At 39.4% G+C, this 24,212-nt stretch overlaps 1 protein-coding gene across 2 annotated transcripts; it reads right to left on the bottom strand.

Annotated features, from left to right (window-relative positions):
• Nucleotides 1-3,487: 3,487 nt before the first annotated feature.
• On the bottom strand, nucleotides 3,488-23,748 carry LOC137941335 (uncharacterized). 2 transcript variants are annotated; one of them, XM_068786700.1, is made up of 12 exons: nucleotides 23,600-23,748; nucleotides 21,985-22,044; nucleotides 21,818-21,874; nucleotides 15,581-15,641; nucleotides 15,388-15,464; nucleotides 13,171-13,220; nucleotides 12,736-12,818; nucleotides 5,363-5,433; nucleotides 5,131-5,275; nucleotides 4,085-4,227; nucleotides 3,880-3,969; nucleotides 3,488-3,783 (listed from the first exon to the last, which is right to left on the bottom strand). In XM_068786700.1, the coding sequence occupies exons 1-12, from the start codon at nucleotides 23,636-23,638 to the stop codon at nucleotides 3,712-3,714; spliced, it is 948 nt and encodes a 315-aa protein (XP_068642801.1). In that variant the 5' UTR covers nucleotides 23,639-23,748; the 3' UTR covers nucleotides 3,488-3,711. The 2 variants fall into 2 exon arrangements, with proteins under 2 accessions (XP_068642801.1, XP_068642802.1); XM_068786701.1 differs by having other exon boundaries at nucleotides 21,818-21,871; nucleotides 23,600-23,747.
• Nucleotides 23,749-24,212: the final 464 nt, after the last annotated feature.

Below are 24,212 nucleotides of genomic sequence, written 5' to 3'. Positions count from 1 at the left end.
AATATGGTCCAAGCATGAACCAAATATTTATTTTGTACACCTCCAATAAGTAATTGTCAGTGATGACTTTGCTAGGCCTAATTACTGATACATCAAGTTAAGTACTTTTGTGACAGGGTGTTAACAGCAATGAATGAAAAAAAAAATTTTATTTGTCATTAAAATTATGATTTTTCCTCTATTCTACAATGAAGGATTTTTTATTTAATGTATTTTTTGAAATTGCATGATGCATATAATTATTAATTAAAGTATATACTTGCATATCAATTTTTTAAAAATGTAGATAAAAAAGATATACTCTCTATTTCAGTAGGATAGTAAAGTATCTCTTGTTTATTGGCCCTAAACCCTAAAGTATCCGATAAATAGTTTATTGGATATGAAATTTTTGTAGATGGATTCCTTAGATAATTTAAATCCATAGTTTCATTTGGTTTACTAAGGTTGTCTTTGGAACACATAATGTGGAGAGGAAAGAAAAGGGAAAAGGTTTCGTTTATCTTGTTTGGATGTCAGTGAAAAAACGAGAGAGAAAATGAAAAATAAATATAGTTTCTCTTGTTTGGATATATGCTAAAAATGGAAAATAAAAGAAAATTGGTAATATTTTAAAATTTTCTCTTAAGTTTCTATTTCTTTTATTTTCTCCCCAAATTCCATCATTTTATGAGAGGAAATTTGTTAACTAAGAGAGAAAGTGACTTTCCCTTTTATTTCATTTTCTCTCAACGATTCTCTGCAGCCAAACAACTGAAGAAAAAAACAGTAAAACTTTATAGAAGTCTCCTCTACACATTTTATGAGTTAAGCTCTGATTACTAAATTCTCTTTAATTGTGTTGCAGTTCTTCTATATCTCTAACCAAAAAGCATGGAACATCCCATAAATAATTCCTTTTTAAGTTCCTTATTCACTTTACTACTTTATGGCATCTCTTTTTTGTTTGTGTTTCTCAAAGAAAAAGTCTCTCTTCTTTCTGTTGTGTCTCACGTTTCAAGTAATTTGATCAATATTTAATCAAAGTCCCCTCTTCTCATTCAAAAAGTAGTGAATAATAGCTTCCCACTCAAGTTATCCACTCATCTGCTTTACTTGCTGATAGGTGCAAACTACTCTAAGCACTAACATACTAAAAGTTTGGCTCTTAAAGTTAAAGAGGTCTGGCAGCAATGGGTCAATACACTTGTTGGGGACAAACAAACCATCTTCTGATCCAGAAGAAACCCAGAAAACTCAAAGAGGGACCGACTTCAATGTGCTGTTCATCATCCATATTGTTGGCCAGGTTATGATAGAGATAAAGGATAACGGATGAACTCAAATCAAATTGTATCCAGTTACAGTACGTAGCTGAAGAGTTGTAAACACTACGGCGAACTATTTTCTTCTTCTTCCTTCTGTTTGTTTAATATGGTATCAGAGCAGGCTCAACCGTTTTCATTGTTAATCTCGTGCAGACTCAACAGCAAATATGTATCAGACAATATTTGGTCTAGTTCCAGGACCTGATTGTTGGGTTGTTTTAGGAAATACCCATTTGCTGGCCACTAACCCAACAACTGATATATCCTTCAAGAAGGAGCTTTCTGGCTTTATGACCATGAACAACCAATTACACTTCACCATATCAGTGGTGAGCACAAATGGATGGCTCAAGGAAAAAGGGCAAATCTCATTTGCTGGCAAAAATATGGGCAAATCTTTTTGCTGTACAGATAATAGGCAGAGATGAGGGTGACAAAAGGAAAAGAGAAAGAAGAAAGAAGATAATGGATAGGAGGGAAGTGGAGAATTATAGAATTCCCCAAAGTGGAACACAATATGGAACCGAATCAGAGACTCTTTCTTTACTGAAAGAAGTGGCCATCACAATCGCCTTTGATTAAGGCCAACACCAGGATTATACTTCCACCTCCTAATGATCTGCTTACCTTTGCATATATACCTTTTAATGGTGCCTTGGTGCATCTGATCCAATCCCCATGTCTGATGAGTTGATTGTGACTTTGGTGCTTGCAAGTGGGTCCAGAGTCTCAGACTGTTTTTTTTTCTTACATATTTGACCCAGGTTTGAAGATTTAGTGATGCATTTCAGAGCTCGGGAGGTCTGTTCATGGACTGTTAAGTGTTTGACTATGATAAAATACTGAAATGAATTAAAGGTACTTTGATAGTGAATTTCTTCTACAACTAGAGTTATGATTATACTGGTTACACTTGTCACTTTGAGGGAAGGACCATCATCATCATAAGGAAAAAACACATTGCTCCACTATTAAAACCTAGATAATGCTGAATTAGATTTCATCTCAAGAATTTTCCACAAGGAAACATGGTTAACTCGGAAGGATTAAGGATCTATTTCGAACTCCAAGAAAAGAAAAGAAAATTGATAATTTGATAATTATTATTCCCAAAAATAGTGCATGAAAATGAAATAAAGATTATTATCTCATTTTTATTAACTATTTTTGGAAATAATAATGATCAAATTTTTATTTTATTTTCTTTTATTTTCCATGGGCTCCAAACAAACCCTAAGTGTGAAAGAACAAGTTCACGGTTGGTTTACCCATTACTTGCTTTTGATGGTGTTAATGGTCTTTCTTAGATTTTATTATGAACAAATGGAATTTCGATGAAGGTTTTGGAGTCGTAGTTGTCTTTTTTCTATTTCTTTCTTTCAGAGCGGTTTCCCTTTACTATAAGACTTGATAGATCAAATTTTCACTATGAAGGCTTTGTTCTCAATTCATGAATTGATTTCATCTCAAGAGGTTAATTGACTCAAATCATCTCACATAGGGTCAAATGCATGTGAGAAATAATCATACTAGCTTTGTTGAGGCACTAGATGTTGGGCAGCCAATCAGGCATTTAGGATATATTCGGAACCCCATGAAAAAGAAAAGAAAATAAGAATTTGATTATTATTATTCCCAAAAATAGTTAACAAAAAAGAGAATTTGATCGTTATCTCACTTTTACTAACTATTTTTTAAAATAATTTAATCAAATTCTTATTTTCTTTTCTAGGGATTCCAAACAGACCCTTAGTGTTACCTTCTTTCTAGGCAAAAGATATCAAAGATCAACTGTATCATGTTATTAAAAAATTGGAAAGAAAGCTATCCACATAGAAGAGTAGGTTTTAAATCTAATTGGTTTTGCTGTCATTTCTTAAGTTGATCCAAAGTGTGTCTACCGAAAGATAAAGGGGGTCTAGGTATACACTCCATTTGCCAGATGAATCAAGCCTCACTACATAAATGGTTGTAAAGATTTGGAAAAGAAAGAGTCTCAATGTGAACTTGGGGTTCCAAATAGACCAAAAAAAAAAAAAAAAAAAAATTTGACCATTATTGTTCCCAAAAATAGATAGTGAAAATAAAATAATGATCAAATTATCCTTTTCACTAACTATTTTTGGGAATAATAATGGTCAAACTCTCATTTTCTTTTCTTTTCTTTTCCATGGTTGTGTCGGAAAGCAACATTACCTTTATTTCAAATAAATCTAATCACTGTCCTGGAGTAACAATAGATAAATCCGAATTCAGATACGAAAAATGTTCCTAGACAACTTAGGAAACTAAAAAACATGATTAAATATGAAATGGGTTTCCTACAAGCATACAATGTAGATAATTTGGTGAAGTAACCTACCAAATCTCAAAATATAATTCCTCTTGAACATGAGAATGGAGGTTACTTATTCAACGATGCACTTTCTCTGCCGGCAAGAAACCCTTGTGTGTAAGCTGCGTTCTTGAAAATCATCTGCCCCGGAATGCCAACAGCAGTCAATACCAAGTGAAATCAAGTGAAAAAAGACACTAGATGGAAAACTTTCTACCATTAGAACTCAATACTTACTGCAACGTTCTCCAAATCCAAACCGATATGTTTCCTAACACCATCCAAGACAAGCTGATCATTGGGCACTTTAGGGGATTCATTGTTCACCTGCAAAAACAAGTACCAAATTCAAACCTTGGGGAAAAAATCCATACAATGGGTTTTACATTCAAGCAAAAGTATTTTGTGGGAAACAATCATCATACAAAGCCATCATGCTCACCTCTGAGAGGACAGCCTTGGATGTTTTCTCTATGATGTCATCTACAAATTTCTTTACATCAGTAACTGAAGCTAAGGAAGCTCTGCCGCAACTGGGCTTTTCCACAGATCCTTTTGCTGCAATTGGCTGCACCTTAACTTTCCCTGGATATGAAAAGAAATAAAAACAATAATAATCATAATTTACTCCCCGCTAAAAAATAAATTAGTTCAGTAACAATTATGACTAAATTAAACACTATATACACATAAAAAACCAAAACTTGCTATAGTGCATCAGACATCTGTCATAACATTTTACTTTTCTTAACTGTGATAGCTGTTGTTAAGTTGGGTCCAAGGCCCATCTCAAAATGACTAGCCACCTTTGGAAACCTCTTTCCCAACAAATAAACTCAAGATCTCTGTACTCACTAATCCATGTGGGACTATTCCTTAACATTCCCCCTCACATGTAGACCCTTTTTTTGTGGCTCTACAGGTAGATAATTTTAGGAGTACATAGTTTAGGTGTAGGCCCTCTTTTGTAGCTCTACAAGTGGATAGTTTAGGTGTAGGCCTTATTTTTGTGGCTCTACAAATAGATAGTTTAGGTGCAGGCCACATATGAGTACCTGCTCTAATACCATATTAAGTTGGGTCCAAGAGGACTCAACTTAACAGCTGTCATAATTTAGATGGTTTGCTGGTAGACAGAATAACCACTTTAACACAACCCTTAATGCTTAGAAATAGACTCAGTTCTGCAATAGAAATATTTATAGAGGGTAAAAGACGAACTGGACCATTAATCCAGTCAAGAGCTAGTCACTCAAGCAGAATCTTGGATTCACTTTTCAGGTCAGAATATCCAATTCATATCAGCCAATAATACAATCCTACTACACCGAAGCGGTGAATCATATTCTTGCTCTGTGCTGGAAGGGAAGACAGTAGGGATTATGCTGTTATATAATACCCATTGACCGGTTTGAAATATGAAGCAGAGATGCACTGCCGTTAACTGCACTCAGGCATTGATAACTATCTTTCAGAGATGAGGAGTACCTTTGACTTCAGCTGACTCAACATGGTTGTCAGAAGGAATTTTCATTTGAGTCTTTTTCTCCACGGGATCTGACAGAGCAGATGCACCAGAAGGTACAAGAGCTGCAAGATCTGGTGCTTGGTCCTTCCCTACGACAGGATTAGCCTACTACAAAATCATCATCAATACTCAACTCAATGTAAGCACTAATCAGAAGCAAAAGACCCATTAAATAAACAAACAATACGTCACCTGCAAGTCAACGTATGAAGGTTGCACTCCAACGGAAATCAGAAATTTGTCAAGATCACGAGCTGCCAATGCTGGAACATATGCAGAATAGCTTCATTATAAATTCAAGCATTCATGGTGAAAATTGATATCTCACCCAAGTCTAAAACCGAGGCATACATAACAAAGATGAAACATGCTTAAAATTGAAATTTAACAACATACAGACATCCAGAAGGAAATGCCATGTCAAAATTCCAGAAAGAACCCTATGCCAATCATATTGAGTTTTTTCCTTTTTTTCCCCAAAGGCATCTTGAGTTTTATAGTATCACTTACTTTTTAAGCAGGCATGTTAATAAGTAGTACAGTGACTATAATAATAAAGGTTGTAATTCCACACAACCCAATCCACATACTATATTGTTTATTCTCTAGAATAAGACCCTTTGCCTACAGGGATTGCAGGTGCCAAACTCTCCAGTTCTACATTCATGCATCTTGTTCTGAACAATAGGGCGAAACACTGGTGGAACCCAAGCTCAACTTAACCAAAGCAGATTTTAAAGTGCGACAGTTGAGTTCAAGTCAGTTTATTAGAGGCATGTAGCACAGAACATATTTCAACATTTTTTGTTCATCAGAGGCATATAGCACATTTTGACAAAGCCTAGCCATCCGCTTAACATCAAAAGACGCTAATATTTAAGCCGATTCACTAGTTCACAGGAGACCAATGGGCAGTCTCAGGTACTTCAATGTGCACTCGTTGTAGTACTTTCTTCCTTTCAATTTTTTCTTTGTTTGCATTTCTTTGAAAAGTGAAAGGCTTTTTTTAAAGAACTTCCTTCTTTTTTTTTTTTTTTTTTGGAAAAGAAAAAGAACTTCCTTCTTTCTTTTCTTTATTCACTTTTTATGTTTTAGATATGTATTATTAGTCCTTCATAGCCTTCCCTTCTTTTTGAAAAAAAAACTAATAAGCCCAAACATATTGTTAGCTGCTTCCATTGAAAATATTTCAAGTACATCCACTCAACTTTTTACTTGAAAGGCTTAGACAAGAAGAATCTTCACATTTTTCTTTAAACACAAGAAGGCATCATACAGTATCTCTCACATTGACTAGACAAAAATATAGTCCAGATTTCTAGAATTAAATAACTTATCCCATCAAATATTGCATATTAAACAATAATAAAGTGCCAGTCTCTGATACAATTGAACCAGCCAGTTGAACTGGGTTCGATCGAGCCCAGTGCCTTTTCCATGTCATCTATGTGCAAAACCTAGGGGAGGCTGAAACCTGGCTGAGCTAGCCTGGTTATCCAGTTTTTTTCAGAGAAAGCCTGGTTATGCAGTTAAACTGCTGAAACATGCAAACTGGTGGGCCAGTGTGAATAGGTATCCAAGAAGGGCGGGAGTCGAGACCAGAGGAATTCTTTTTCATCGCCTATGCAATTTGGAAGCAGAGGGGGGCACCAGCCTCCCTCACTGTCATCCGGACTGATTGGGATGGGGCCCCTATCACCCTCTCCCCTATCACAGTGTCCTTAAGGTGGAAGGAAGGGAACTGGGTCAGAATGGTGGTGTGGGGTTCCCACGTGGCCTCGAATTCAGGAAGGTACTTCCACTGGACAAGTACCTCATAGGTGCCATCTTGGGGTTGCTAGGTACTGAAAATATGAGCGGGTTGGACAGAGAGTACCATGTCATCTGTGAGGTACTGAGGGAAGGGTTTGCTGGAAATGGGAGGATGAGCCAGCTTTTTTAGTTGGCTGCTGTGGAAGATGGGGTGGATGCGAGCAAATGATGGGAGGTCAAGTCAGTATGCCACTTCACCACCTTTGGCCAAAATTTTGAAGGGTCCATAGAAATGAGGGTTGAGTTTCTCATTGGGTTTGTGGGCCAAGGAATGGAGGCAGTAGAGCTGTAATTTCAGGTAGACCAGATCTCCTACATGGAAGTGTATGTCCCTTCGTTTAGTGTCTGCTTGCATCTTCAATCTAGCCTGAGATCTATGTAACTTGAGCTTGTGTTCCTCTAGGATGGCATCACGGTCCTGAAGTTGTTGATCAACTTCATTTATCTGTGAGGTGCAGAGAGAGTACCGAAGTAGTGTCGGTGGTCTTGACCATATAAAGCTCAAAAAGGTGTCATGCCCGTTGCTTGGTGGAGGTGGTGTTGTACCAGAATTCCGCCCAAGCTATCCATTTAGGCTAATGTCGAGGGTGGCTGCTTAAAAAACAGCAGAGGTATGTTGATAGGCATTTGTTGACCACTTCAGTCTGACCATCTGTCTGAGGGTGATAGGCGGAGCTCATGCATACGTGGGTACCTGACTGCTTAAAGAGTTCTTTCCAAAAGGTGCTACTGAATATTTTGTCTCGATCTGAGATAATGGACCGCAGAAATCCACGTAGACGTATGACCTCTCGGATAAATAATGAAGCAACTTGGACGGTGATGTAGGGGTGATTGAGGAGGAAGTGATTGTACTTGGTCAACCTGTCCACGACTACAAGGATAGTGTCGACCCCATGAGCCCTTGGTAATCTGCCAAAGAAGTCCATGGAAATGTCTTCCCATACCTGGTTGGGGATGAAGAGAGGCTGGAGTAATCCAGCTGGAGTGAGCGCGCTATACTTGTTCCGTTGGCACACCTCGCAGCTAGAAACAAATTTCTGCATATCACATTTGAGGCCAGTCCAGTACACCACGTTAACTAACTATTTGTAGGTCTGGTAGTAGCCTGAATGCCCCCCCGGAAGGGGTAGAGTGAAACTCTTTCAATAGTCAGGAAATACAAGTAGCGGAGGACGGCAACCAGGCGGTTCTTATACATCAAGCACCCCTTGACGATATGATAAGGTGGGTGGTTGTTTCTATCAAGTAACAACACTTGCTGAATTTTGTGAAGCTCATCATCCTTATGGATCTCTTGCTCCCACTCTTCTAGTCCAGAGGAACAAACTAAGGATACGACTGATACCTCCATAGTTTCCTCCTTTCGTGACAGCACATCAGCAACCTCGTTGTGAGCACTGGGTTCATATATGATCTCGAAATCAAACCCCAGGAGCTTGGTGACTCACTTTCGTTGCTCCTCCCCCATGAGTCACTGGTCCGTCAAGAAACGTAAGGTATGAATGATGAAGTGCCGACCAAGAAGGTAGTACCAACATTTTTGGACAGTGAAGATGACTGCCATCAATTTCCGCTCATAGACTGATTTGAGGCGGGCTCTGGGTGAAAGGGTCTGACTCAAGAATGCCAAGGGGCATCCTTCTTGCATGAGGACAACCCCAATATCCTTGCCAAAGGCATCTATCTCCAAAACAAACGGCTTAGAGAAATCAGGTAGCGCTAGCACCGGCACCGTGGTCATGGCCTGCTTCAGCTCGTCGAAAGCTAACTGGGTGGCATCGGTCCATTTGAAGGCATCCTTTCTGAGCAATTGAGTTAGAGGTTCAATGATCTTGTCGTAGCCTTTGGCGAACCATCGGTAGTATCCAGTGAGGCCTAAGAAGTCGTGGAGGCTCTTGATGTCAGATGGAGGTGGCCATTGGAGCATGGCTGCGATTTTGGAAGGATCAGTCAAGACTCCAATTGTCGAGATCAAATGCCCTAGGTAATTCAGTTGGTGCTGACCAAATGAGCACTTCTTGGAATTCACCACCAAGTGATAATCTCCCAATAGTTGCAACGCGGTCTGCACATGAGACAAGTGAGTAGTATGGTTTGGACTATTTATCAAGATGTCATACAAAAGACCAATATGAACTTATAGAGGTGGGCTTGGAAGATTTGATTCATCAACGCTTGAAAGGTAGATGGAGCATTGGTGAGACCAAAAGGCATCACCAAAAACTTGTGATGTCCTTCATGTGTGCAGAATGCCGTCTAGTGGGAATCCTCCTCCTTTACCTGAATCTGGTGGTATCCCGATTTGAGGTCCAGCTTGGTAAAAACTTGTGCTCCTCCCAGCTCATCCAAGAGTTCCTCAATCATGGGGATGGGAAACTTGACTAGTATAGTTATCTTATTGAGTGCCCCGTAGTCTACACAGAATCGACGTCCTTCGTCCTTCTTCTTTACCAGTAGTATCAGGTTGGAGAAGGGACTGCTGCTAGGGTGAATGATCCCCACGGTTTACGTCTCCCTTACAATCATCCCAAGTTCGGTCTATTGGTAGTAGGGAAACCAATAGGGTCTGAAATTGGGGGAAGCCTCGCCTGCCCTGATGGGAATGGAGTGATCCTGAGGCTATGATGGTGGCAGGCCTAGTACCGGTTCAAACACCCGAGGGAATTCCTTGAGGAAAGAGGCCAACTCTGGTATCACTACTTCTATCTGCTCCATGGTTTCATGGGAAAGATCAAAGGACTCTATGAGGCATCCTTGTCTTTCTCTCTCTAAAATCTTGGTCATGGTCTTCATCGATACCCCTATGCTGCCTAGGGTGGGGTCTCCCGGAATCGGACCTTCTTCCCCTGGAAGATGAACATCATGGAGAGATTTGTCCAATTGAGATAGACATCTCCTAGCAGACGCAGCCAGGACACTCCCAGAACGACGTTAGTAGCTTCCATAGAAAACAGATGGAAGTGTTGTTTAATGGCCACTCCTTGGATGTTCAAGACTAAATCTGGGTACATCCCCTCACCCTTGATACAGTACTCGTCAACGTCCTTGACTCCAAATGGTCTGCTCTGGGTGATTAGAAGTCGCAGCTCTCAGACAAGGGAGGCGTTGATGAAATTGTGGGACGCACCACTGTCAATCAGAATGATGACGTCGCACTGGTCTATGGTCCCCTTTAGCTTCAGTGTCTGGCTGGAAGTGATGCCTTCGTGAAGAGCGTTGAGTTATAGTGTGACCAACTCGTGCTAAGGGGTTCCAATTCCTCGGCAGGGGCATTGTCATGGTCCGACTGAGGGTCCTCTCCGTCGGCGACGATCATTATGTGGAGTTGTCGCAGCTTGCATCGATGCCTAGGTGAGTACTTCTCGTCGCAGTGAAAGCAAAGGCCCTTCTCTCTCTTTGCCTACACTTCAGTGTTAGAAAGCCTTCGGTATGAGAAGTCTTGTCATGTCAGCGTCGTTGGAGACCTTTCTGACAGTGGCTGGGGAGGTCGTTAGGATGTCGTAGCTAGAGAGGAAAACCCTTTCAATTTGGGGCATGCCGAGGTCCGGGATGGGATCTGATCCATCGATCCCGCGATTGACATTGTCCCCACATGCCCAGGCCCATGCCACTTAAACTCGCACGTGCGGCCCCACACCGAGTTGGGCTCGTCAATTCGGTGAGTTGTTTCCATCAACACGATGAGCGACTCGGGCGGGTTGACTCGGAGCTCGACCAGTACATCGTTCTGAAGGCCATTGATGAATGCTCCCATTAAAAGCTCATCCGCTCTTTGACCAGAAGGGCTGACAAGAGCTCGAACTGCTCCTTGTAGATGATGATAGTGCCGTCCTACCGGAGTGCGAAGAGGACCTTGTACAGGCCCTCGGTTTACGACAGATTGAAGTGTTGTAGAAGAGTAGACCGGAACTGCGACTAGGTACGCATCGAAGCTCTGGTTTCTACCATCTGGAACTAGTTAAAAGTTCATCCTTCCATGCAAACGATGATGGATGAAATCTTGTCTTCCTCTTCGATGGTGTTGATTGCAAAATACCGGTCAGTGCAGTAAAGCCAACTGTATGGGTCTTCGCTGAAGAAAACAAGTAACTCCAATCCTCTTCCTCGCTGTTCCATGGTTATTTCTCCTCGATTTCCTCCTTTGAAGTGCCACTCCTCTCGATCTGCCGATGTCTCTCCCATCAACGACTTATCTTTGGGTCTCATACCATCCTGAAATTCTAGCAGAAGCTCACGAATCCATTGCAAGTCGATTTTGTGTTCTTCCTAGGGGTGGCATCGAGTCAAACCAAGCTCGAACTTGCATATGTTTGAGCTTGGCTTGATCTGAATTTCGAGCTCAGCCTCGAGCTTAAAATTGGACTTGAGCTCGAGCCGGGTTTGAGCTCCAACCTACTTTTAAAACTACAAATTTTTGTTTTTTTTTTTTTTTTGAATGAAGATGTATAAATATATTGATGGGCTTAGTACCATTGAACTGCATGTAGAGGAGTCCAAGACTTTGCAATGGAACATACTAACATACAATAGCCAGCTTAATAGACCTAATAGAAAGAGCAAACCCCTCCATCAATAGGGTTTATTCTATTGGCAAGCAACAACATTAGATCTTGAAGGACTCAAAAGAGTTGAACAATCGATCGTCTTTGGGGTTTGAGGTAAATAAGAGCAATCATCAACCAACTAAAGAGGAAACTGATGAGAGCAATTAAAGTAAAAGGTATTTTCTTATAAAAACTATACTATCGAATCGGCTCACAGGCTAACAAGCCAAGCTTGGAAAATCTTGAGTTGGGCTTGTTATACTTAATGAACCTTGTTTCAAGTTGAGCTAGAGTCGAGTTCAACTAAAAACTAAACTGAACCAAGTTTTTTTTTAGCCGAGCTCGACGGTTTGCAGACCGTTTGGCTTGGTGCCACCCTTAGTTCTTCCATTCCAACCTTCAATTCCGAAACCACCTTTTCCACTGATTCAATTCATCCTTCCATCTTCGATCCCACCATATCCAGCCCGACCTCGCTTTAATACCAGAGTGTTGAAGACCAAAGCTACAGTAGGCATACCTGCTGTCACAGAGGTGATGAAGACGATCTTTTCCAGACTTCGAGAGTCTAGAAGCCTCCCTTCTTCAATTTTTTTTCTCTCCCTCCTCTCTGCTTGCTTCCTCCTCTTTATTCCTTCTTCCAGTAACTAACTGTCCTTAAGGGACAGTCCCATTGTTGCTGCTGCTAGGTGGATTTGCTACACTGGTAGCTGAGTTGACTCCCCTCCCTTCAACCGGATTTGCCCTTTTCTTTCTGCTGTATACCCGCAGGATTGGGGGCCTATCATATTCATTCATTAGTTTTTGGTTTATTTTCACCCTTTGTTCACCTGAGGTTGGGAATGCATGTCGTTCTTTGAACTGTCTGATATTAGTGTGTTTTTTTTCAATACTTAGTCCGGCAAAGCCTCTCCCACATTTAGATAACAGGGAGATCCTCAGCTCCCCAAGGCCGAGGGAGGAAACACCCCAGACCAATTTCTTTTTATTTAAAAATATAACCTGTTCAACCGGTTAAAAATCTGATTGAATTGGGCTTAACCAGACCCAGTCACTTTACCGAGTCAGTGACTGGCCTGTGTTTATTAACATTGGTGTCAATACAAATAGAAATAGAATAATCTTATTGAGAACAAAATCCAAGTAAACCAAAACCCTATCTGATAGAAAAAGACAAGAATCCTATGGGAAACAAGCCACACTCACATATGGTTGTGTCATTTGAAAGCGGATGGAATAAGCAGCGCTCTTGGGCTTTGAATCCTTGATCCAGTAACAGGGAAACAGTTCTTCAGAAGTGAGAAACAGGAGAGTCAGACCTCCAATCAACAAAAAACTAAATCTCAATGATTTACAGACGTACACATCAGGGAGTGCAAAGCAACTCAAAATAACTAGGACCAAAAATGTGCAACATGGGTAGGATATAATCAGATGATTATAAGACAGCTCGGTTGGATGGACTTCCTTAGTCAAGGAGAGTTATAAAGAGGCAAATTAAATCTCCAAGGAGAAAGCTTAAAACAATATATCTCACGCACACAAGATGCGGCGGGTGTCCATGAAGCACCAAAAACAGCTTAGCAAGCATTCAGTTATAGTTTTTATCACGGAAAAGAGAAGATTAGAGTGATCAAATACCGAGCAGACTCATTAATTAAGGCAAATGGAGTAACACATCCCAATGGCACCTGCAAAAACATGATTCAAAGTGACTATAGTTCTCATTGACCATGGAGCAAAAATAGTTAAAAATTGACTACAGCTTTCATTGACCATCTATATATCAACAGTCAAGAAACTTAATAGAAAATATAAGGATGCTAACATCTTGATGGGGAAAACAATTTCAACTTTTTTCTAGGAAGATAAAAAAGAAAAATTGCTATCAAGCTCAATGAGAAATTTACAGCTGAAGTTTAACTCTAGTCAATGTAGGGACTGAAGTTTAATTATGGTTGGGGGTTTTAGTTATAAATTTCGTTTTTTCTATTATTTGATTTACCCTATCTTGGATCAACTTAAGGCCAAACAGCGTTCCTTTTTATATCTTAATCTTTGTTATTTGTTTTTAGTTCATGATGATTATCTGGCTCTTTAAAATTTAGGACATTATCTCCCACTAGAATTACTCCATGGTCCCCTCCTGAAAGAAGATGTCTTAAGCTTAATACATTGGTGAATTATCAGAGACTACTTTAGTAGAATGTATATGGATTCCAAGAAAGCTGAATGTTGTGCCCCCTCTTGCAAGGACTGATATTTTTCTCTCTGCAATTTAGCTTGCCAGTAATAGTCGAAGGACATTCAGCAATGTCATTAGTTGGATTAAACTAAAACAACCTCCCCTCCGCCACCCCCCGCCACCCAGTGTACAATGGCAACATTCCCTAAGATCTGCCAATAGTACCTCAGATTCCTCAGCTACAGAGGACGCATAAAGGAGCTCTCTATTAATTGGGAATTCTTTTCCACTTTCTTTCAAGGCATAAAGATTTTCTTCCTCCATAATGTAATTATTCATGCTTTGAAATAATAAAAACCCAATAACTTCACCTTCTCCAAAAAAAGGACTAGTAGATATATATTAAACAAGTTGATGAATTAGAATTACAAAAACTTTGCTTTTGGGCACTGTGTGAAGCTTTTTGCAAGCCAAGTCCAAACCAAGATGTCTGGTCTTCCTTCTCTTCTTTCTTAATCTTTACTCTCTCTTTATCTTTATATTTCTGTTAAATGTAGTATAAGGGGTAGTTTAGTCATTTTATATTACATGTATATTTCAGTGAGTGTACTGTCATGTTCAGAATGTTAGGTGTGTCTTTGGTCCAGATTTTATGTAGTTTAGAGATGTGGTTAGAAAGTTATAAGGAGTTATATGTAAGAGTAAATAAGTAATTATTTCTCAAAATCACTTAAGTTAATAAGAAGGAAGAGGGGTCAATTTTAAACCCAAACGAGAGCTCTCTCCTATGCTCTCTTTCAGCAACTCTCTTCTTCTTTTCTTCTTCTTTTCTTCTTCTTCTCTTCTCTCATTCTTCTATTTCTCATTTCTTCTCACTTTTCCTTCCAAAACTTGTCTCAAAATAAATAAATCTAAAGCAAACATCAGTATAGAGCACAACATTGTAGCGAACCATTCTAATGTGCACTACAGGGGAACCCTTAAATTTAGAGATTCTTTTTTTCTCTTTGCAACCCAATTTCTGTGATTTCAACCATGTTAGAATTAGGTATAGGCCAAACCCCAAATGAATAACCAGGTTAGAAGGTCCCTTCCCAAGTAATAAGCACAATGCTCTTTCTTATTGTAAATCTAAGTGGGACTATTCTTAACAAGCATCCTTCTCTCATTAAAATACCTTTGTTTAATTCTTTTCATCTTTAAACCTTATTTCTTTGGTTTTTAAATTAACATCAAATTGGCCCAAACCGGAAAATTTTAATTCCTACCCTTTCCCATATACCATAATGTCTTAATCTTGCAAGCAAAATCTTCAACCCCTCATATGCATGAAAGATTCTTGCCTATTAGGTAGTTTCTTCTTCACTAGTATCTTATTAGATGTGCTTGTTTTTTTTTTTAAAAAAAAGGTGTGAATATATTACTGAGAGAGAAAAAAATACAAACCATACTAAACAGGACCTTTATTAGATGTGCTTGTGGTTATTTGGTTTAGTTTTTTTAGTTTAAATTAATTTTCCTATGAATTAAGCATGCAACAGAATTGTTCTTTTAATCTAGTAATTGATTCTAATCATTCATGTTAGGTAAACCTATCTAAAAAGAACTACCTTGCTGTCCTATGTTGCATCATTTAGAAAAATTTCCCAACCAAAATTAAAGAAAAGGCAGACCTGAAGTAATTCTTTCAGAGCTTCTTCAGGAGCCATGCGCAAACCACCTTTTCCCAAACCAAGCCTCTGCGACAAAACTGTTCAGCTTAAAAGTTACAAAAGTTTGAATTAAAATTTGAGGAAAAAAAATTGCGGAAACAGAAATGCTATCACAATTACAGCTCTCCAAGTTGAACAAACAATTAAGTTATACCTTTCAAATCCACATTTGTACTCGCTAGAGCAGAAACAACATAGAATCTGTGTTTTTTGTCCTGTATTACACAAACAATATGTAGTAGAAATTTGACTGCACATAAATTGATAAAGAAAATATAATAATATGTTGCTAACAGAGGATAATCGTATGATAGCCTTAAGTTGACAGGACTACTATTAGTTACGCATGCCTGTTACTAAGTTGATGGTTAGTGGGCATCGCTAGCTAGTTGTGGAGTAAAAGTGAACATATTTCTTAAAACAGTTTTGGGATCTTTTTCGGCTGCTGTCCAGTTAAAACCTTTGAGCATTACTAGCTTCTTCTGTCTATAAATACTCAATCATGTGACATAATTAGAGATGCTCTCGATAGCTTCCATGTATCTCCTTCAAAGAATTATATTTCCTTTACTCATCTAGCCCTCTTTTATGAACTCAATAGCAGGCCGAGTCATGCAAAGGCGCAGTGGCTAAGTCATTTAGTATTGAGTTAATTGTTTTTCTTTCTATTTACTTTTACTTCATTTTTATTTCAATTGATGAGTTAGTATGCCGCAGGGGCATTATTGTAATTCTTTCTCTTGAACCCTTGTTAGCGTAAACCCTACTTAAGGGGTGAAAGGAATGAGAAAAGGTAAATCTGAATTTAGGTTAAACAAAGGGTTTTGTGTTCTCCTAAACGAGCACAGGGTTGTGTGTTCTCCTTAACAAACCTAGGGTTTTCAAGCTTCCCTTCGGCTTGATTCTTCTCTTCTCTTTTTCTTCCCTACGAATTACTGTGTTAGATCAGGGACCGTAACAACTGGTATCAGAGCGGGAACAAAATGAGTGATTCTTCAACCTGAGAGGAAATACTTGCCCTACTCCAGGATATGCGCAAAACAGTATGTAAGATGCATTAAGATATGCGCACAACAGTATGTAACATGCATAAGGAGATGCATCAATCTTCCATTAAAATGTCCGAGGAATGGGCCGCAATCGAGACACATCTTGCTAAGGCTGCAGAGAGGAAGGTCATTTGACTTCAAATCTCCGAGTAGGGAAATCCAGAGCCAAAGTCCAGAGCCTGGAAATCCGAATTCGTGGAGCCTGGAAATTTGAAATCAGAGGATTATTATGCAAAGATCTCGTTGGAACTTCCTGATTTGGGTTCGACCTCAAAACCCCCCTTCTCACGGCAAGCAAAACGTCTCCCAGAACAGGAGAAGGAAAAATTCCAAGCGGCCTCTGTCTCGGCGAATCATTTCGGCCGTCCCGGAGAGGGTCGACCTAACTTCTCCAAGCTTCTCCGAGTGGAGAAGCACCATGTGGCTACTGTTCGCCGTCGGCAACAAGTCAGGTTCGACTTTGTCATGGGGCATAAAATAATTTCTACCCAGTAGATTCATTTTTTTCGCCGTTGACGGTTTATGCAAACCGAAAGGCAAAAAAATCCAAAGACTTCGATTTCGAAGCGGAAATTGTTGCCCTGGCGGAAGATAAGAAGTCGGGACCAGTGGGTTTCGATCTGAAATTGCTACCATCGTGCTGCAGCCTCTCGCTCTCGGCCTCCAAGCTGGAAACCGACTTGAACAAATTTTGTGGTATGTTTCTAAGCAGATTTTCTCCGAATTTTCGCTTGTTCATTCTCCAGTCCCTCGATTTTGTAAGAAAAAACTCTACAATGGTGTTGAGAGTGTTCAGTTGGGCTGAGAACCAGAAAGGTTACTCACACGGTTATGCAAAGTGGGGTAATATGGCGTCTGCAAGGGTGCTGTTCGAATTAATGCCTACACGAGATGTTGTTGCTTGGTCGGCCATGCTATTGGGTTATAGCCAATCAAATAGAATAATTCGTCTTTCTGGAATAATTGACAAATTAAATTTCCAACTGAAGAGGTCCTTTGGTATGGCTACAGTCAATTTTTGTTTCACCACTGCACAATGTTCCAGCAGTATTGAAGGTCAATCTGCACAAAAACTACATTTTCTGATTCAGACCCTTAGCAGAGATGTGGCTCTTAGACAGCCTAAGAAATTTAGAGATACATCAGATAAAACATCGCAGCCAGTGGCATTACATGACCAGAAAGAAATCTTCTTGCTACCCACAGTTCAGATAACCAATCTCTTGCAGTGGGCTAATCTTATACTTGATGAAATGCCTACAAAAGAGGTGGAGTCCTGGAATTCTATAATTAGAGGTTATGTGGAAAAGGGGAATGTGATGATTGCTGGATATTTAAATGGCAGACAGTCCTGGCATTCTATAATAAGAGGTTATGTTGAAAAGGGGAATGTGATGATTGCTGGATATTTACACGGAATACACCCAGGTCATGGGCTGAAGCTGTTAGGGAGATAGAGAAGTTGGGTGTTCCAGGACCAGCTACTTCGATGGGTTCTGGAAATTATATTGTGGACGATTATGAAATGTGTGGTGATGTTGCTGTGGGCAATTCATACAGTCCTGTGCCAACCTTAATTCTGGGTTTGGCCATTATTATAGGTGTGCTCTCTGCTGGTAGTCCCACGGGTTTGGCCGATGAAGTTACAATTATTGGTCTGTTATGTGCTTGTGTTCGTGAAGGATTCATGTCAGAGGGCCAATAGTATTTTAATGACATGTAGACTATGTATGACAGCAGCCCCAAGTTTGCACATTTCTGTTGCATGGCTAATTGTTGTGCTCATCTTGGTACTCTGGAGCAAGGGAGAAAGACGCACCAGTCTGATGTCCACAATGTCTTGGAGTTGTGTTTGGCCTTGAGAAACTCCATGATTGACATGTATCCTACGTGTGGATCCATAGAGGAAGCTGCTGGTTTTGCAGTACACGAGTTATGCAGAGATTCACTTGAATTGTTTGGTAAAATACAAACTCATGGAGTTGGACTAGATGAGGTAACTTTCCTGGGTCTGTTCAGTGCTTGCGCTCATGGTATTTTAGTACAGAATGCTGGGCAATTTGATGAACATGGACTGGCTCCAATGACTGAAAACTATGCCTGCAGGGTGGCTGTTCTCAGTCGAGCAGGTCAGTTCCATGAGGCGCTTGAACTTAGTGACCAGTTCACTCCAAACTCTTCCAACAAACCAAAGATGTGGACTAGTATGATTGCCGGGTATGCCCAGAACAGGCCACCTGAAGAGGCTGTTGGGTTCTTCAAAAAAATGATGTCTGCAGGTGTTAAGCTAGATGGTGTTGCTGTTATTTCAGTCCTCTCAGCTTGTGCCCAGTTGCAGCACTTAGATATTGGTCTGTGAATTCATGACTTGGTTCATAGAGACAATATTCCTATGAGTAGCAAGTTGGTAGTGACCTTAGTTGACATGTATGCCAAATATAGAGAGCAGGTACCAGCAAGTTCTACCAGCATGGAATGCTCTCAGTGCTGGTTACTGCAAATTGGGGAACCTTACCAGTGCTCGCTCAATCTTTTATCAAAGGGACAAGAAGAAAATACTGATCTCTGCCTTGTGTTGGAATTTTTGTGGAGCCATAGCAGCTATGTATTTTTCAGCTTGTGTGCTAAATCTTCATGCAGGTGCAGGGTTTCTCATCTTCTTTGTGGTTGTTCTCATGGTAGTTACATTGACATGGCACTATGGAAACATGAAAGAGTATGAGTTCGATTTATACAATAGGGTCTGCATGGACTGGCTAATTGATCTCGGTCCAAGTCTTGGAGTTGCTCGTGTCCCAGAAATTGGATTTATATACACAGAATTAGTCAGGGCCGTAACCAGTACTGCTGCGGCTGCTTGTGGAGTTCAAAACGATATGCAGAGTGATCCTAGAGCAGCAATTTATGTACAGAAGAGTGAGGGTACACTGGAAGAACTTGGGCAGACAGCAGTAATTATGAATGTTTGGATTTCAAAAATCAGAGTTGTGTCTCAAATTGAAACTGCCCAACCACTGGTATGTAAGGTGTATGATGTTGCTCACCAGTTACATGACATGCCTGTGAAGGCACTTCAGGTGGATGATACTAGAAGAGTCTTTGACCAAATCTCACAAAGGAATTTAATTTGTTGGAATGCAATGATGGGCGGACACTGTATTCGTGGATGTCTTGCAGCAATGGTGGGTTTATTCTCACATGGGTTTCAGAAGATTATGGTGGAACGTTGTTGACAAGTCATGGTCTTGCCAAAATGGAGCAGGTGATAGTTCAGACTGTTGTTTGGTTGCTTGACCGTGTGGTTGGTTGCTGCAGCAAGTGATGCTCGCAATGTTGGATTCTCACCCAAAAAAAAAAAAAAAATTCTGGTGGAACATTCTGCAAACGGGGGCAACCAGTGGAGGGTTTTGGATACAGCAATTTCTCTGTCTGGGGTGTTACATTGGAGCACTTACACCGCTTGTCTCGCCCAGTGGGTTGACACAGATGCCACAGATGTTACTTGGGAAGATGTGGAGACGTTTTGGCACGCATACCCTACCTTCGAGCTTGAGGACAAGCTCTTTCTCCAAGGGGGGAGTGATGTTATGAACTCAATAGTAGGCCGAGTCATGCAAAGGCGCAATGGCTGAGTCATTAGTTAATTGTTTTTTTTCCTATTTACTTTTACTTCATTTTTATTTCAATTGATGAGTTAGTATGCCGTAGGGGCATTATTGTAATTCTTTCTCTTGAATCCTTGTTAGCATAAACCCTACTTAAGGGGTGAAAGGAATGAGAAAAGGTAAGTTTGAATTTAGGTTAAACAAAGGGTTTTGAGTTCTCCTAAACGAGTTCAGGGATGTGCGTTCTGCTTAACAAACCTAGGGTTTTCGAGCTTCTCTTCGGCATGATTCTTCTCTTCTCTTCTTCTTCCCTACGAATCCCTGTGTTAGATCAGGGACCGTAACAGTAAGGTGAAGGAGGCCTTCACTTTGTTATTTTTATCACCTTCTCTTCACCCTTGGACAAAGACATCCAACTGAGATGCTCAAGTTTGAAGCGGAAAACCCTCACCCAAAATCTTAATTATAAGTAATGGGACATTTAACAACAAATGTGGTACTGCTTCCATGGTACCAACTCCCCCCCACTCCCTTCTCTCCCACACTGGCCCCTTATGAAAAAACAAACAGAACATCCACTCCACTACCATGACAAGTATCTTACTCAAAAGCTCAATCTTATTGCAGAGAGATCCCAGTGGAAGTCTTGATGCTAAGTTGAGCACCACTTTACAACTAACTTGGTTCTTTCTTGAGTAACCCTCTCTATTGAACCATGAACTATTATTTATAGTTTTAACAAAAAAACCCATGACCTTGTTTTTTTATAAAAATCATGACCTACTATTTTCGAGGAAGGTATAGAATTTCAGTTAGACACTTAAAATCTATAAAGAAGTGATGAAAAATCAAGAAGAACCAACCCCGTGCAACAGAAAAGACTAATGTCACGATTAAGTTTTTGGTCAAATACAGAAGAGAAAAGTCCCACCATGTACAAGGAATATTCTGATCCTCAAAAGGACTAGGTGTAAAAAGTAAGAGAAATTGAGAAGAGAAGAAACAGAGCAGAAAACAAAAAGAGAAGAAATTTCTGAAGTGCTGCAGTATGTAGCACACTTCTTAGAGGTCAAAATTCGACCTCACTATTTATTAAATAGGTCACTTAAGTGAAAACTTAGTACAATAACATAAATGCCCCTCGAAACTCAATTACTTATATCTCCTAGTATATATATCATATAAACCTGAAAATTTAACCCAATGTACATCATAAATAGATGAATACTCTTCTCTTAGAAGGGAAAACCAAGTTTGTGGAATACCCAAAATACCCTTGACAGTTACTACTTTAACACTAGGCAACCTTAGCAACCCAACAATTGGTCTGATCTTTTGCATGTAAAGCATTAGATCACTTGTCTCACAACCATTCATCAGATCTCTCATTTACTTGCAAGTTGTTAAACAATGGAAAGATTCAATTTGTAGATAACAAAATGCAACTCCAAAAGGTGGATCCACACAGCCACCATATACCAGCAGAAAAAAGTCCACCCACTCTAGGACCTGTCAACATCACTGCATTATAACAAATGTTTTTTTCCTTCTTAATCTACATCCCTAAAACAAGTAGATTGATAATCGCAATATCACAAAGCCCTTCCCAAATTTGTACCAAATGAATATACTTTTCTTTCAACACATAACAAGGTACAAACACTGTGGTTCTCATGCACATGCATATCCAATAACTACTACTCAAAGTTTATTGTTTAAAATTTACAAAGACCTTACCTTCAAGATCAAATTTTTACTCAATGCACCTCCTAAATGTCCAACATACTTTGCCTGCTATAAAAAAAAAAAAAAAAAACTCGCTCACTACATCAAACTAATTCCCTTTACATATTTTAAGTTAATATATGGAAAATAAAAAAAGTAATATAACCACATTTACTTACCTGAGCATCAACAGTCAGCACAACTGGATGCTCACAGATGGCATATTCAATTTGTAGTTCCTAAATGCACAACAATAAGCTGGTGAGTCCTTAACTGTTACAACCTGACATCATCTATCAAACACCTTGAATTGTCTGCTCCAATCAGACATTTTTTTTTTTAACTGGAACAATCAATTACTACAATTTTCATTTCAGAAAAAATAAACTGACAAAGATTTTTTTTGAATGTCAATTACGAACACAAAGATAATCCTGATAATCCTAACCCGGGTGAAACTTGAACCTGAGACGCAACATTAAGAACCATCCCATGTGGTCAATGAGCCAAAGCTCCTATGCACTTTGAAGTAAGATAATGAAAATCCAACCTTTCTCAGAGACTTCTCAGATCCCATTGAATTAGGTCAAATTCCCAATGAATGTGCTCAGACTGCAGTTCATAACAATACAGTATCTGAAGCTGAAAGAAACTTTGTACTGAGAGGAAGTAATGGTTGAGAAATTTGCATTCTCTGGACCAAGAGAAGATAACTAACATTTTTTTTAGAGGTTAGGAACCTTTGGGTTCTTGCACATGAAGCATTTACAGACCAATTTTTGAAGGAAGAAGAAATTAAAAATAAACATAAATAACTTGTCAGCTTTTTCATGATTTGAGGGGGACAGTGTACTTCATTTCATTCTCGAAGTGACGAGTCTGCATCCTTCTAAATATACAGCAGAATGATTGGATGACATTCTTTATTCATAGTTTATTTGTTATAGGAAGCAAACACCTGTCATTTTCCCATAATGATATACCAAATAAAAATTGAATACATGTGCACATTTGACATTGTTGAGACCGCCCAGAATCATTTTATAAGTTTTAAAAGATAGTCAGAGATGGATTACGTGAAGCACAAACAATAGAGTAGATCATCACATGCTTTTTATGAGTGTAACTCCTTTAGGTGAACTCCTTAAGAAGATAATTGTCTCTGCCCCTTAAGTCTCAACAAATAATAGAGTAGAAGGACTACCAAACCATTTAATTTTTATTTTTAAATGGCAAACCTTTTAATAGTTTCCAGTATAAAACCCGGTGCACATTTAAAAATGGAAAAAAAAAACAACTCCAGGTAACTGTAACCCAGGGACTACTATGAAATACTAACCAAATTTTATGAAGACAGGATATTAATGGAATTAGTAAAATGAAGAAACTTTGAGATGCAAAGGATTACTTGACGCATTATTACCTGGCAACAGAAACGAGTTAGCATCTACTGAAAAATATCGTTGTTCTGCAATAGAGGTGTTCACAAACAAACCCACATGGCACATATGCTATCGTAAAAGAAAACTTGTTTACTTACACATGCACAGACATCGTCAAATACGCAGCAAATGGTCTGAAGCTAAAACCACCATCATTAATCTTTGATACCTTTTTAAATACATTATATAAATTCCGATATATAAATAAAAATACAATTGAAAATTGAAGGTAAGGGTCATAGCCAATTTCAGTAAAGTACGCGCAGGTGCAGCACATCGAAGTGAAAAAAACCAAACGAGTTTATGTAATAAAAACTATGGAAAGTAAGACAGGTTGGTAAGAGAAGAAAACCTTTAAACGAGTAAGCAACTCCTCCTTGGAATAGCCCATCCTCTTTTCGCTCCTCCGTCGACAAATTCACGAAAGTACGGACGAGAGAGGGAGAGGTGAGGGCGAGGGCCAGAGGAGGTTTTAATTTCAGCCTGCGAGGAAGAATGCTAGTGGCACTCGCAGGGCACAAAAACGATCACCCACAGGAGGGCGTCAAACTTGAATCGAAATGAGACGAAATCAACCCATAATGGCCCATAATTGGCCCACATGAGATATGTGAACTATTCAAACCTTTGAAGGGTTCCTTAGAATCAAAATTGTTAGGTCCCATGAGGAACAAACCAAAGGGAATTGAATAGGTTTATGCACTTTATTGCCAAAATTTAAACTCCATTTTCTAGATCTTTGTGCTTCCTCACTTTTGTTATTTATGAAATCCTGTTTTACAATTTTGATTTTAACCTAGGATTAAATGCAAAAGCAATATACAGACAAGATTTATAGAGGTTTAAATGGCCTCGAGTTCCGAAGGCTTATCGGTTTGCTTCGATATTTCTACGCTAGCTGAGCATTTGGATGTTGGAAATCTTTGGTTGTTCTGCTTTTGCTCAATATTCGAATACCAGTTAAA

This window comes from Aristolochia californica, unplaced genomic scaffold, assembly GCF_029961685.1.
Source record: "Aristolochia californica isolate CCGP_79_NKW_82.1479 unplaced genomic scaffold, dmAriCali1.0.hap1 SCAF_9, whole genome shotgun sequence".
NCBI classification, from domain to species: domain Eukaryota; kingdom Viridiplantae; phylum Streptophyta; class Magnoliopsida; order Piperales; family Aristolochiaceae; genus Aristolochia; species Aristolochia californica.
The sequence above is the reverse complement of the archived record's forward strand: the minus strand, read 5'-3'. Positions and strand labels throughout refer to the sequence as shown.